The sequence below is a fragment of the Ursus americanus genome, chromosome 18, assembly GCF_024610735.1.
Source record: "Ursus americanus isolate L20-20 chromosome 18, mUrsAme1.1.p, whole genome shotgun sequence".
Lineage (NCBI taxonomy): Eukaryota > Metazoa > Chordata > Mammalia > Carnivora > Ursidae > Ursus > Ursus americanus.
The window spans coordinates 33,172,088-33,184,943 of record NC_142144.1 but is presented as its reverse complement, the minus strand read 5'-3'; the positions used below and the strand labels follow the sequence as shown (position 1 = coordinate 33,184,943).

The following is a 12,856-nucleotide window of genomic DNA, read 5'->3' as shown; positions in this document are numbered from 1 at the left end:
CAGGGTCAGACACTTAACCCACTAAGCCACCCAGAGGCTCTTTATGCAAACTCTTCTATAGATTTATTATAGTCTCAAAATCAGTAGCTGGATTTGTATGTGAGTGTGTGTACATAACTTGATAAGTTGTTTCGAAATGTATAAGGATGTTCAAAGGTCCAAGAATTGCTAAGATACTCTTGCTGAGAAAATGTCGAATATGTGAGAAGGTAGACATGCTACTGATGGGATGATTCAATATTGAATGATATAAATTCTACCGAATTAATTTGCAAAGTCAGTGCATCCCAGTAAAAATACTAACAAGATTTTTCAGTAGGATCTGACATGCCATATCTAAATTTCATTTGGAAGTCAAGGCATAATATTAGCTGCCCCCTGCCCAACATGTTCAGAAAACATTGAGAAAGCATAATATTAGCCCTCCCCCAAAAAAAGTTCATAAAGCAATGTTCATCTTGCTTTGCATATATAAAACCTTTTAGAAATTAAAATAGTATGGCGGTGTTGCATAGAATAGGATAGAATCCAAAAACATATATGGTAAAGATCACATTTCAAACCAATGAGAAAAATATAGGCTTTGATATTGGGACAAATGATACTCATTTTTAAAAAATTTACAAATCAGTCCATGTACCAAAATAGATTTTATTAAAACAAAGCAGTGACTATCAGTTTTATAAATCTCTTATTTACAATGTTTAAGATTAAGACTCTCCCAGAATCGCCAATTCATTTACCTTTTTTGTTTGATTGTTTTAGAGAGGGAGAGAGTAGAGGGTGGTGAGGGAGGGGCAGAGGGAGAGAGAGAATCTGAAGCAGGCTCCAGGCCCAGCACAGAGGAGCCTGCTCCTCCTGCTGTGGGACTTAATTTCACAACCCTGAGTCGAAAACAAGAGCTGGACACTTAACTGACTGAGCCACCGGCACCGCTGATTCATTTACTTTTATGCATAAAAAGGAGTAAAGTTCATCCCATGACTCTTGGGAGAAACAAAGAAACGGCTGTATGTTTATCTTCTAAAATTACAGATATTAATTTGAACATTTTTACTCATGCTGATCAACTAGCACAAAAATCCTTCAGATATTTAATTTTTGAAGTCCAGATATTTCAAAAAAGGGTTTATGCAGAGCAGACACCCTTTAAAGGACAATTTCATGACTACTAAATATGGAAAATACTTCAATTTAGATTTTTCCCCTCTCCTACTTTATCTAAGAAGTTTGTTCTGAACAGAAACTCTTGGCTATTTAAAATTCTGTCTTGGGGCACCTGGCTGGCTCAGTTGGTAGAGCATGTGACTCTTGCTTGATCTTAGGGTTGTGAGTTCGAGCCACACTTTGGGTATAGAGATTACTTAAAAAAATTTTTTTTAAATTCCGTCTCATTTTCATCTTAAATGTACAAATTCCATTTGTTATTGGAACTATAAATTGGGAAGGCCTGCAGTTTCCAAGATTCAGGATTTCATTTGCTAGATCTGAATCTGAAAGAGCAGTGCCCACAAAAAACTAGTAAATAAAATTAAAAAAAAAAAAAGTAAATAAAAGACAGTTGATTTTCAGAAATCAAAATGGGGCTTATAAAGGTTTATAATAATATAACTTTGTAATAGGAAAGGGCTGAAACAAGAGACAGTACTAAAAACCATAAAGGAAAAGATTAAGTTTGAGTATATCTAAGTGGTTTGGTAGGATATATGCCAAACCTTTTTCAGTATATTTTAATAGATATTGATAAAGAAATACATAATTTTGTCATATATGACTTTTTTTCCTAAGTTGCCTCATCTATTTTTTTTTTTTTTACAACCAGCTTTTCTCATTTAATAATATGTTTTGGGGGGTGCCAGGGCAGCTCAGTTGGTTAGGCATCTGACTCTTGCTTTCTGCCCAGGGTCATGAGATTGAGCCCTGCATTGGGCTCCACACTGAGCATGGAGCATGCTTGGGACTCTCTCTCTCCCTCTTCCTCTGCTCCTCCCCAACCCCACCCCCAGCTCTCTCTCACATATGTTCTCTCTCTCAAAAAAAAAAAAAAAAAAAAAAAGTATTGGAGTTCTTTAGTATCCGTATGAAACTATCCCTATCTTTTTAAATGTTGTACCATATTGCAAGGTATTACATACCATGGCTTATATAATCAGTCATTCCTTTCATGTACATTTAGGTTACTTTCACTTTCTCATTATGGTGAGGTATATCTTTATATATGCTTCTTTGTATTTATAAATGATTATTTCTTTAGATTAAATTCCCAGAAAAAAATTGCTGAGTCAAAAGGTACACACATTTAAAAGTTTGATAGATGTGGGTACTCTCCAAACCTAAGCTGTACTAGTTTATGCTCCACCATAATGTTTGAGGTACTATTTCCAACTATTGCCAAGAACAGATAGTCTCAATCTTGTAACTATTTGCTTCTAACATGGGCAAAAGAAGTTATTCATTATAGTTTGTGTAATTATAAATAAGTGAATATCAATAATAAGAGAATGCTAGAAAACTAAAGGGAAATGTGTCCTTTGCTTTCAGGTCAGTGCTGACTGTTGCTTGTGAACAGACTGAAGTTCTGCTTTTTGACCCTATATCTTCAAAGCACATAAAAACACTTTCTGAAGCTCATGAAGACTGTGTAAATAATATCAGGTTAGTATTTTAGTGAAATAGTGAAGTTTATTAGTGTGACACAAAATATTCTAATTTGGAAGTTAATGAAAATTTGTAATGTCTTGTCCAACAGTGCTAGATATGCATTTGTGATTTGTGAATTTTATCCCTTATGAAACTTATCCCTTTAATTACAAAACTTGCTATTAACCATTTTGGATTAGAATCTTTCTGAAAAAGCATTTTTTACTTACATATGATTTTACCTTTTCTCTTCATATATCAGGGTCATCATTATGAACCTCAGCCATGTATTATGATAGTCCTACCATGTCTTTGGGCTAATGATCTGTGTAGAATTATGGCAGTCCCAATGCTAAGCCTCTCTCACCCCCATCCCCCAAATCCAAACTGTTGAGGGGAAAGAACACATATGCACAGAGAACCTCTTTCTAAAAGCATGTTGGAAGCACCTTAAATTCTCAATAATGTGGGAAGTAAATAACAGTTGAACAGCTTGGTGGATTAATATGCAGTCATTAAAATGATGGTCACAGGGACTACATATCAACATGGACAAATGCTTGGGACAATATATGTTAAAATCAAGATAAAAATTATTACAAATATGACATGATGCAGAAGATAAGGAAATATTTTTCAGTGCTAACATGGGATGTGCTAGAATGAATGGATTATGAGTAATTTTCTGTTCTCTTAACATTATGTAATAAGATTATATTCCTTTCATACTGAATACTTTTAATGTTCAAAAAAAAGAAATGGGGAAATTACTTCTAGTCACAGTGAATACTGAGTTTTGATATAACCTCTATGCTCCAAACTCATAGAACAATAGATTAAATAGCACAAAAGATATAGCCAGGCTTTAAAAGAACATAAACGTTTTTGTGGGCCAGAAATGGAACACAGACACAAGCTGTTATAGGGCTGAAACCACAAGCCCACTGAGTCTGGTACTGACATGTAGTAGTTTTAGTTCCTGTCAAGAATCAAAACTACTAAAGTGCTTCATATGAGGCATGAACCAGAACCAGAATTACTACACAATGCATTGGCTAGAATGCCTGTCCCATTTGTGAAAGGCTGAAAAAAGGAAAAAGCTATTCACTACCTCAGGCCATGGGTTTTGGCTGATTAAGACACAACCTCATGGCCAGGAATTGAATGAAGCGATTACTGAGGCAGTGATTGAATGTTTATGTGTGATAGCTCCAATATCATCATGAAACTGAAGGCCTTAATGTCATTATAAGGCCTAATATTATGTGGAGTACGGGTTCAGAAATCCAAGTGGGGGCAATTATAAAACCATTAAATAGGAAAGAGAGGAAAAAATAATTAATAATCTTTCTTACTTAAAATAAGCCTATAACCAAAATTCTAAAACTCATGAAGACTTCTAATATTAGTATCATAACAAATTCAGCAACTAAAACAAGCATATTTTCTGGATGAAATTAATTTTATGGAGTAGTCCAACAAAGACTTTATTTTTAAAAATAAATTATTTATTTTTTTTTGACTAGGTAATACATGCACGTGGTACAAAATTCAAAGGTACAAAAGGGTAAACAGTGAAAAGTAAGTCTATCTCCCACCTCTGTCCCCTAGCCACCCAGTTCCCCTCCCCAGAGGCAACCACTATTACCAATTTCTTGCTATCCTTTCGAGATAGTCTATGCATGTACAAGCATATACACACACACATACGTACACTTTTATATAAATGGTAGCATTCTACACACACAAATAACCTTGGCTTTTCCATTTAATGACATATTTAGAGATCATTCCATATTGGTACCCATGGGATGATCTTATTCTTTTTAACGGCTGCATAGTATTCCATTGATTGGAAGAAACTTTAAGCATTTTTAGGATGCTCAAAGAAATAAGTTAACTGATACTTTCCATTTAAAGAGAACTCAAAATTATGAAACAAAAGAGATGAAACAAGAGCAGGTTAATGTGGAAAAGAACCAACTACAACTCTTAGAAATTAAAAATGTACTTAGTATATAAAAAACTTTGAAGATGGAATAAATTTTATCCTTTTATACCACTGGTGAGAGAATTAATGGGTTCAAAAATACTAAGAGTACTTAAAAGATATAGAGGATTAATTGAGAGACTCCAGTGTATATGTAATAAGAATTAAAGAAAAAGAAGATGCAGAGATTGATGGAGAATTAATTTTTGAAGACAAAGGTGGAGAATTTTTAGCACTAAAGAAGATCCTGAATCCTTGAATCAAAAGTAAACTCTAGAATGTTGGGTAGGTTAAATAAAGGTAAATCTGCATTTAGACAGGTTGTAGTAAAACTCTAGAATATCAGAGCTAAAGAGAAAATCTTAAAAGCCACCAAAGTTAGAAGCCAGATTACCTACAGAGGTATAATTCAACATTATAACAGAAGGTTTCTCATCAGCAACAGTTGATTCTAGGAGATTATGAAGTAGTATCTTAGCTACTAAGGGAAAATAATGCCCAGTGCCATATCATACCCAGATTAACTGTTATCCCATAATGAAGAATTTAATTAGGTGAAATGATAAATGTTATTAATTATTAATAGCACAAAGATAATAATTTAGATCTTTGGGGGGAGTACATTTAAAACAAAGTTAAAACTAAAGTCTAGATTTATTTTCTGGTAGTAACATTAAAAAGGAAAAAACATGAAATTAATTTTTAGTAGTGTTTTATTTATCCCAGTAGGACTAAAATATTATCATTTCAACATGTAATCATTAAAAAATTTATTGAGATACTTCAGTTTCATTTTTTAATGTTAAATTTTCAAAATCCAGTATTTTACTCTTAGAGCACAACCCAGTTCAAACTGGCCACATATCAAGGATTGAAAAGCCGCATATAGCTAATGGCTACCAAACCGGACAGTGTCTCTTTAGACAGTAACAACAGATAGGTTGTGTGTAATATGATAAGGTTTGTGTCACGTTCAGGAAGAAGATAGAAATATTAAGTAATTTCAGACTCTTTCAGAACAATATATAATTAAATATATACAATGAAAAAAATGCTAAATTAAAGGTAGCTAAAATAGTAGACATACAGTGTATAGCTAGCTTCCAAAGCAGCAGAAGTGTTGGGAGAGGGAATATTGAAAACATGATCAGTTTGGTGGAAGACGGGAAAGCTTAAAAAAGTAACAAAATAAACAAAGGAAAGGGATGATAGTAGAAAACAGGAAATAGAAATAGACCCAGTGTATGAGTAGTTCACAGTAAGTATAAATGAATTGATCTTTATTAAAACACACAGAGGCAGCAATTTGAATAAAAATCAAAATCATCTATATATTCATTATTGAGATACAAAACTAAAACTGCCCAAAAATAGGAAAAGAAAACTAATGTAGATTATCATTATTGGACAGATAGAAGACTAAAGGTTTTAATAAGGGTAAAGTGCAACAGTACATATTAATAAAAGGAAAAATCAACTAAGAACATATAATAATGATGAACTTTTATATATGATTTGAAATTTGTATATTTAAAAAAACAAAAACAAAGCAGATAAGGAATTACAAGTCTATAATCATAGTGAGAGATTTTAGTACACTTCCATCCCAAACTAGTAAATCAAATAGATAAAAATTAAGCTATAGAAGATTTTAAAATATCTTGGACACCTTTCTACTAAAAATAGAAATGCAGGATAAGATTTTTAAAATATATTTTTTAAATGTATAGTTGAGCTGATAAGAAAGAAAGGAATTCTAGGGCCAAAAATGAAGTAGATGCTAGAATGCAAAGAAATAAACAGGTATACAGGTATTCAGCTGGCTTTTACCCTGGAGGCGTCTGCCAAATGCAGGTGACCTTGAGCTTCTCTTTAATATGTATAAGGAGTTACAGTGGACAGGAGAGTTAATTCTATGGCCAGTTGAAGATGAGGAGTCTAGTAGAAAACTCTGCATAAGGCTGGGACTCGCAAGAGGTATACTTACAGAAACATACCACCTGTTCATGTAGACTGTGAGTAGAGGGGTGTCAGAAAATCTCCTCAGTGAATGTCTAACCGCAAGTCAGTCTTCATGCATGTGTGGGGCCCAAATTCACACTACCATATGTTCCAAAACCATCTAGCCAGCAATTTTAAATTGGATCCAGGTTGATAGTACTGCCAGGTACCTGCAAAAACAAATGCAAATCTTCTCTGGGGAAGAAAACTCAGTATCATAAAGAAGTCAGTTCTTTCCAAATTACTCTATAAATTTAGTGCAGTTTTAATCAAAATACCAACAGGGTTTTTTTTTTAACTTGACTTAAAAATTCATATTAAACAGCGAAGTGCCAAGAATATCAGACAATTTTGAAGGAGACTAAGATGGTAGTCTTCCAGATATCAAACGCAGTCTTAGGGCAGGGATAGATCAAGTGCCTAATGAAATGGAGTAGACCTTCCAGAAACAGACCCATGCATATATGGAAATTTGATATATGACTGCAGGGGTGTAACAAATCAGTGGCGGGGAAAATGGAAAAGAGAGTATTGGTTATATATATGAAGAAACTGCAAGTTAAAGACCCAATTATGAAAGCAAACCTTTAAAGCTTTAGAAGAGATATAGACTATATTTATGTTCTAAGTATGAGAAAGGATTTTTTAAGATACAAAAAGCACAGGTCATTAAAGGATTGCTAAGTTCAACTGCATTAAAATTGAAAACTTCATTCTAACCAAAGACATAACAGTGTGAAAAGATAAGCTATAGGTGGGTGGGAGAAGATATTTTCAGTGCATATAGCCAGAGAAGGATTAGTATGCAGAATATGTAAGACAATTACCCTGGAGCAAAATAGGCAGAGAATCATGTAAGAGAAGCTAAAATGAGCAATAAATATGGAAAAATTTTCAAGCTTCCTAGTTATCATGAAAATGCAAATAAAAATAAACAGTGAAGAAGTAGTATTGGCAAAGATGTTGAGAAGTAGAAACTCTTGGACATTGATGGAGTATAATTAGTAAAATTATTTTGAAGAGCAATTCAGCAATATCTGGTAAAATGGAAGATCAAACAGATTTTTTAAGAAATTAAAGCACATGTAAATAAGGAGATGTGTAAAGAAGGTTCATTATAGCATCATTAGTAATACAAGTTGGAATCAAATCTCCATCAAGAGGAAGATAAATTCCAGTATACTTGTACAATGGAATACTATACATCAGTTAAAATAAATGAACTAGAGGCATCTGAGATACATCTCAGAAATTCAAGGTTGAGCCAGAAAAGCAAATCATAGAATGTGCTATACAGTGTGATACCATTTATATAAAGTCTGAAAATATACAAACATAAGTTTGATGAGGGCATGTATTTGTCTATTTGTTCTCTGCTCTTTTCCCAGCACCTAGAACTGTGCCTAGCACATACCGGGTGCTAATTAAATATTCATGGAATAAATTGAATGCAAAACAAATCTATACATTGTTTATGGATACATACTTAGGATCTCATGGTATTAAAAACTTGCATGGGGAGTGACAAACAAATTTTGGATAGTGGTTCCCTCTGGAGAGGGAGGGAGGGGAATGGGATTGGGGAGGGATATTCAGGGTGCTTCAGTTGTGTTTGTAATGTTCAGAAGAATCTGAAAGATAACAAAATGTTCAAATTTGATAAAGCTGGGTGGTGGATATCACAGATTTTTTTTATATTCTTCCTAGTTTTCTCTATGTTTTTAATATTTTACAATTTAAAATTTTTCTTACCTCAAAAAGAAAAGATGTGTTGAGTTGTTCGCCCCTACTCAGAATGATCTCTGACTAATCTGCTGTTAGAATTTGTTCTTTATCAATGTCAGCTCTCATTTGCTGCTATCAGTGTGTCTGCTTTAGTACCCCACACCTACAAATTTGAATTTGCTTATCTGTTGGTTAGAAAACCAGGTTTTGAAGCTTTTTTAGAAGTACATATCACTTAAGAGTTTTGCGTGAGGATCTGAGGGGTCCTCTGGCATGAGCTTAAGTGTGCGTTACTTATTAATAATATTAACTTCCATTTTTTTGAGTGCCTACCATGTGCCAAACCTTCTGTGAAGCACTTTTCACACAATGTTAGTTCTCAGAGTATCCTGATGTGAAACAGATATTGAACCCATTTTAAGAAATGAAGAAATTGCAGCTCAGATAAAGAGATTTGCCCAATATCTTTAATATGTAGCAAGTGATAGAGCTGGCATTCATGCTCAGTTCAATTAGACCACCTCACTGACTGTTCAGAGATGTGGGCATGCATTTCCTAGGTAGTGATTTTACACATGCTTAGTAACGTCTTCTAGTTCATTTCTTAGTTTTTAAGGTTTGCTTATCTTGTAAAATAAAAATATTGATAGTAGTGAGGAGTATTTTCTGTTGCTTCATACTTAGGGAAAGTAAGGGAAAATACGTAATTTAAATTCTTAAGCCCATTATACACATTTACTTCTCAAGTTATGAGGGTTTTGTATATGGATTTAAGAGTCCATTTAATAATCAAGGTCCCCCTAGGTATGAGTTTACAAGGGCAGTTGAGATTATCATAAGAATATTCATTTAGCGGTATGGCAGTTAAAAAATCAGTGCCTATTTAAATATTCCAGGATCTACTTTTCCCTCCCACTGTCTTTGTTGGTCTTTTCCTGATTGGTATATTTCAAACACTATAATGTAAATGCAGTGCTCATCACTGGTAACATGAAGTTTCTTATCTTGCAAAGGATGTAGAATTTCACAAAACCGCGAGAATGATATTAGAAAACTTGTCAGTTACATATAAAATCATTGGCAAATAAGGATCTGATGGAGTTAGACTAGTTATCAATTAAAGAAAAGGAAATGACAGAAATGAGGACATGATAGATCAGAGAATTATGTGACTATCTTATGGGACTAAGGAAAGGCCCTTGAAGGTTATGTAGACTTTTTATAAGACTTTCTTCTTAAATTATAGTACAAAACTCAAATATGAAGTAAGGGTATTATATTTTGCTGTCATAATTTCATTGGAAAGATTTATGCAGAAAAACCCAAACATTTAATTTATTCTTATTCTAAGAATTTGCATATAGTTACATAAATGTAAAATAAATGTTAAACATTTTTATGACTTTTAGTTTTTAGACAAAGACAACACTTTCTTTCCATTGTACAATGAAATGTTGGTACCTGTTTTAAGGAAATTCTTTTTGATTGCTGTTATCCTTCACCAGTTATCCTCTGATAATGAAGACTTCGATTTATCCAGATGTCCAGTTTATCCAGGACTATTATAGTCATATTTTGGGGTTTGATGGGAACATAAGGAACAGTTTTATAATTCATAAACTCATAGATTTCAGTATGTATGGAGTATCTCCTGTTTATTAGAGACTATTGAGTTAAAAACACTTTACAATTATTAACTTATTAAGCTAGACTGAGTTTTAATTTGAGAAGATTGAGCCAGATCTCCAAGGATTTGTCTAACACTTTACATTCTCTGCATCTGCTTGCTTTAGGATAAGAATTGTGGGTACTTTCACTGGTCTCCTAATCTACATTCTTAGTTTTCTACAATGATTTTTCAATACCAAGATTTTAAACAGGTAAAGCTTTTAGGCAAAATGAGAAGACTAAAGTCAAAGTGTTGAATTTTTCATTAAGGTAAATTTATTCAATTTGAATTACTAGCTTTTATTCCAAGATTATATTCTTTGTACATTAGTGGTATTAAAATATTTTCCATGCAACAATGGTAATTTTTCAGTGGTCTTATTGACAAAAATTTTAAAACTGATCCCCCACTTCATTTTATTTTTTATGAAAATCCTAGAGTTTTGGAAACTAGCTACCTCAGAAATCTTTTTGAAACTCTTAACTAATCATGCCATTCTCTTGCCTAAAGCCTTCAGAGTGGACCACTGTGGCCTAAGGTGGTATAATGCCACTGGGGTTTTGAATCCATATGTGGATTAAGTAATTTCTGTAGACTAAATAAAATATCTTATTTTTTCCCTAAATTTTTTAAATGTAAGAAGATGCTCTATTTTGATGATCAGTTTATTTTAAAAGTTTGACTTTCCAGTAGCCTTTGTCATTGTGTGTTTTTTTTCAGTTGTTTAATTCCTGTCAGGAAGTCATTAAAATACTTTGACTTTAAAAAGCCTAATCAGTAAAGATAAAACCATAGGGGAAAAAATGGACTTGACAATATAATAATTAAAATTTTGATATAATAAGATAAAAGTATATGTGGAAAATATATTCAGCATACTTTTTTTTCAACATTCTGTCTTTGAAAAACTGAGGTATATTATCTTTAATATAAAGAGAATTTATAACTCCAATAAAAATAATATAGCAGTAGGAAGATCAGCAAGGAACATGAATAGCGATTCACAAGAGAAAATAATCTTCTAATTAATATGAAAAATGTTCAACTTTACTAAAAATAGAAGTTTCAACTTAAGATTTTTTTCCCCCTGGCACTTAGCAGAATTAAAAAATATCTGTGTGACAAGGTTTGGAGAAGTGGACATTCCTAACTGCTGGTAGAACTACATATTGGTATGTTCTTTTGAGGAGAGTTTGGCTGTATGTATCAAAAGCCTTACATTTTTTTAAATCCCTTTTTACTTAGCAATACATTTTTCTGGGAATGTACTTAGAAAAATAACTAGGAATGTGATTAATATTTAGCTGTTAGGTTGTTCATCATAGTGTTTTTTAGTGTAAACTTTTTAACACTGCATAAATTTTTACACTAAATAAAACCATTTTATGGTTTTAGTGTAAACCATAGTAAAAAATCGGAAGCAATATAAACATCCAATTGCTTGTTAAACTAACAAATTGCTTTTTTAAACTAAAAAAGAAAAAAGATATGGTTCATTCATACAGTGAATCTATTCAGCCATTAAGAGTGACTGTCAATAAATCTTTAATAACATGGTAAAATATTTATGACATGACATTTATTATTGAAATATAAGAATTAGGCTAACTATCAATAGTGGTTATTTTTATAGTGGACTTTATTCCATTTAAAAAATATTTTCAGGGATGCCTGGGTGACTTAGTTAAGCATCTGCCTTTGGCTCAGGTCATGATCCCAGGGTCTTGGGATTGAGTCTCACGTCCGGCTCTTTGGTCAGTAGGGAGTCTGCTTCGCCCTCTGCCTCTGACCCTCCCCCAACTTGTGCTCTCTCTTGATCACTGTCTTTCTCAAATAAATAAAATCTTTTAAAAAAAATGCAAAGACGTTTAAAAAAAAAAAGTTACTGGGAATCACTATAGAATAAATCCATGATATAGTCTCCTCTTGTCTCTACTTTTCAACACACAGTCCTCCTGACTACTGTTGCCTCTCAGAGTAGACCATCCCCTTACATTCCTCTGTACCTTTGCTTATCCCTTGGTCACTTAGGGAGTGCCTGCCTCATCTTTTAAAATCAGTTCAAAGGACATCACCATGAAGTCTTTCCTGACCACCCTATTCTTTGCTTATTCCACGCAATTATTTTGTACAATTATGTATTTGTAATTTCTTCTCCACTAGGCAGTGAACTCCTATCTCATTCATGCATAATAAATATTTGTGGATGCTTATTATGTGCCTGGCACTGTGTGTGTTGGGTACTACAGATCTAACAATGAACTATGCAGACAGTTCCTCCTGTCTTCAAGGAGTTTATAGCCTTATGAAGTTATTCCTTACACTGTATCTTGTTATGATAGAAGTGTAGAGTACTTTGGGAGATTAGAAGATTGGTAAATCTACCCCAGGCTGGATAGAGAAGGAAGTCTTCCTGGAGGGGATGAAAGCTGAATAATAAAAAGAAAGGAAGTGTTAGGTCGAGGGGTAGGGGGAAGCCGGTTTCAAGTAGTAGAAACAGCTTGTACAACAGCCTAGAATTTTAAAACTGTTAAGTTTTAGGAAGGTTGTTATGGTATTTATGGATACTGAGGTTGATTTCTGATAAAAAAATAATTCAGTACAATTTATCTCAGAAGAAGTTCCAGAATTCATTTCTTCTCTCTGTAAGAGATTAGGAAGTGATATATAACAGCATATGTTAGAGAAAGCATCCTAATGTTGAATTAGGTAGAAATCCAAGTGTGGAAAAAGAAATAAAAGAAATTCAAGTGTGATTGGTAGGTTTGTTATTTTTTAAGTATTTGTATAAAATATATTCTTACGAAGGATTGAGAAAGTAGTGTAAAATA

At 33.1% G+C, this 12,856-nt stretch overlaps 1 protein-coding gene across 1 annotated transcript in view; it reads left to right on the top strand.

Moving 5' to 3' along the window:
• Window positions 1-12,856, top strand: part of DCAF10 (DDB1 and CUL4 associated factor 10) — a 43,663-nt gene that overhangs the window by 8,427 nt on the left and 22,380 nt on the right. The window contains exon 2 of the mRNA XM_045780218.2: window positions 2,542-2,655. Within this exon, the coding sequence (XP_045636174.2) occupies window positions 2,542-2,655 (114 nt within the window). The remainder of the gene's footprint in view (window positions 1-2,541; window positions 2,656-12,856) is intronic.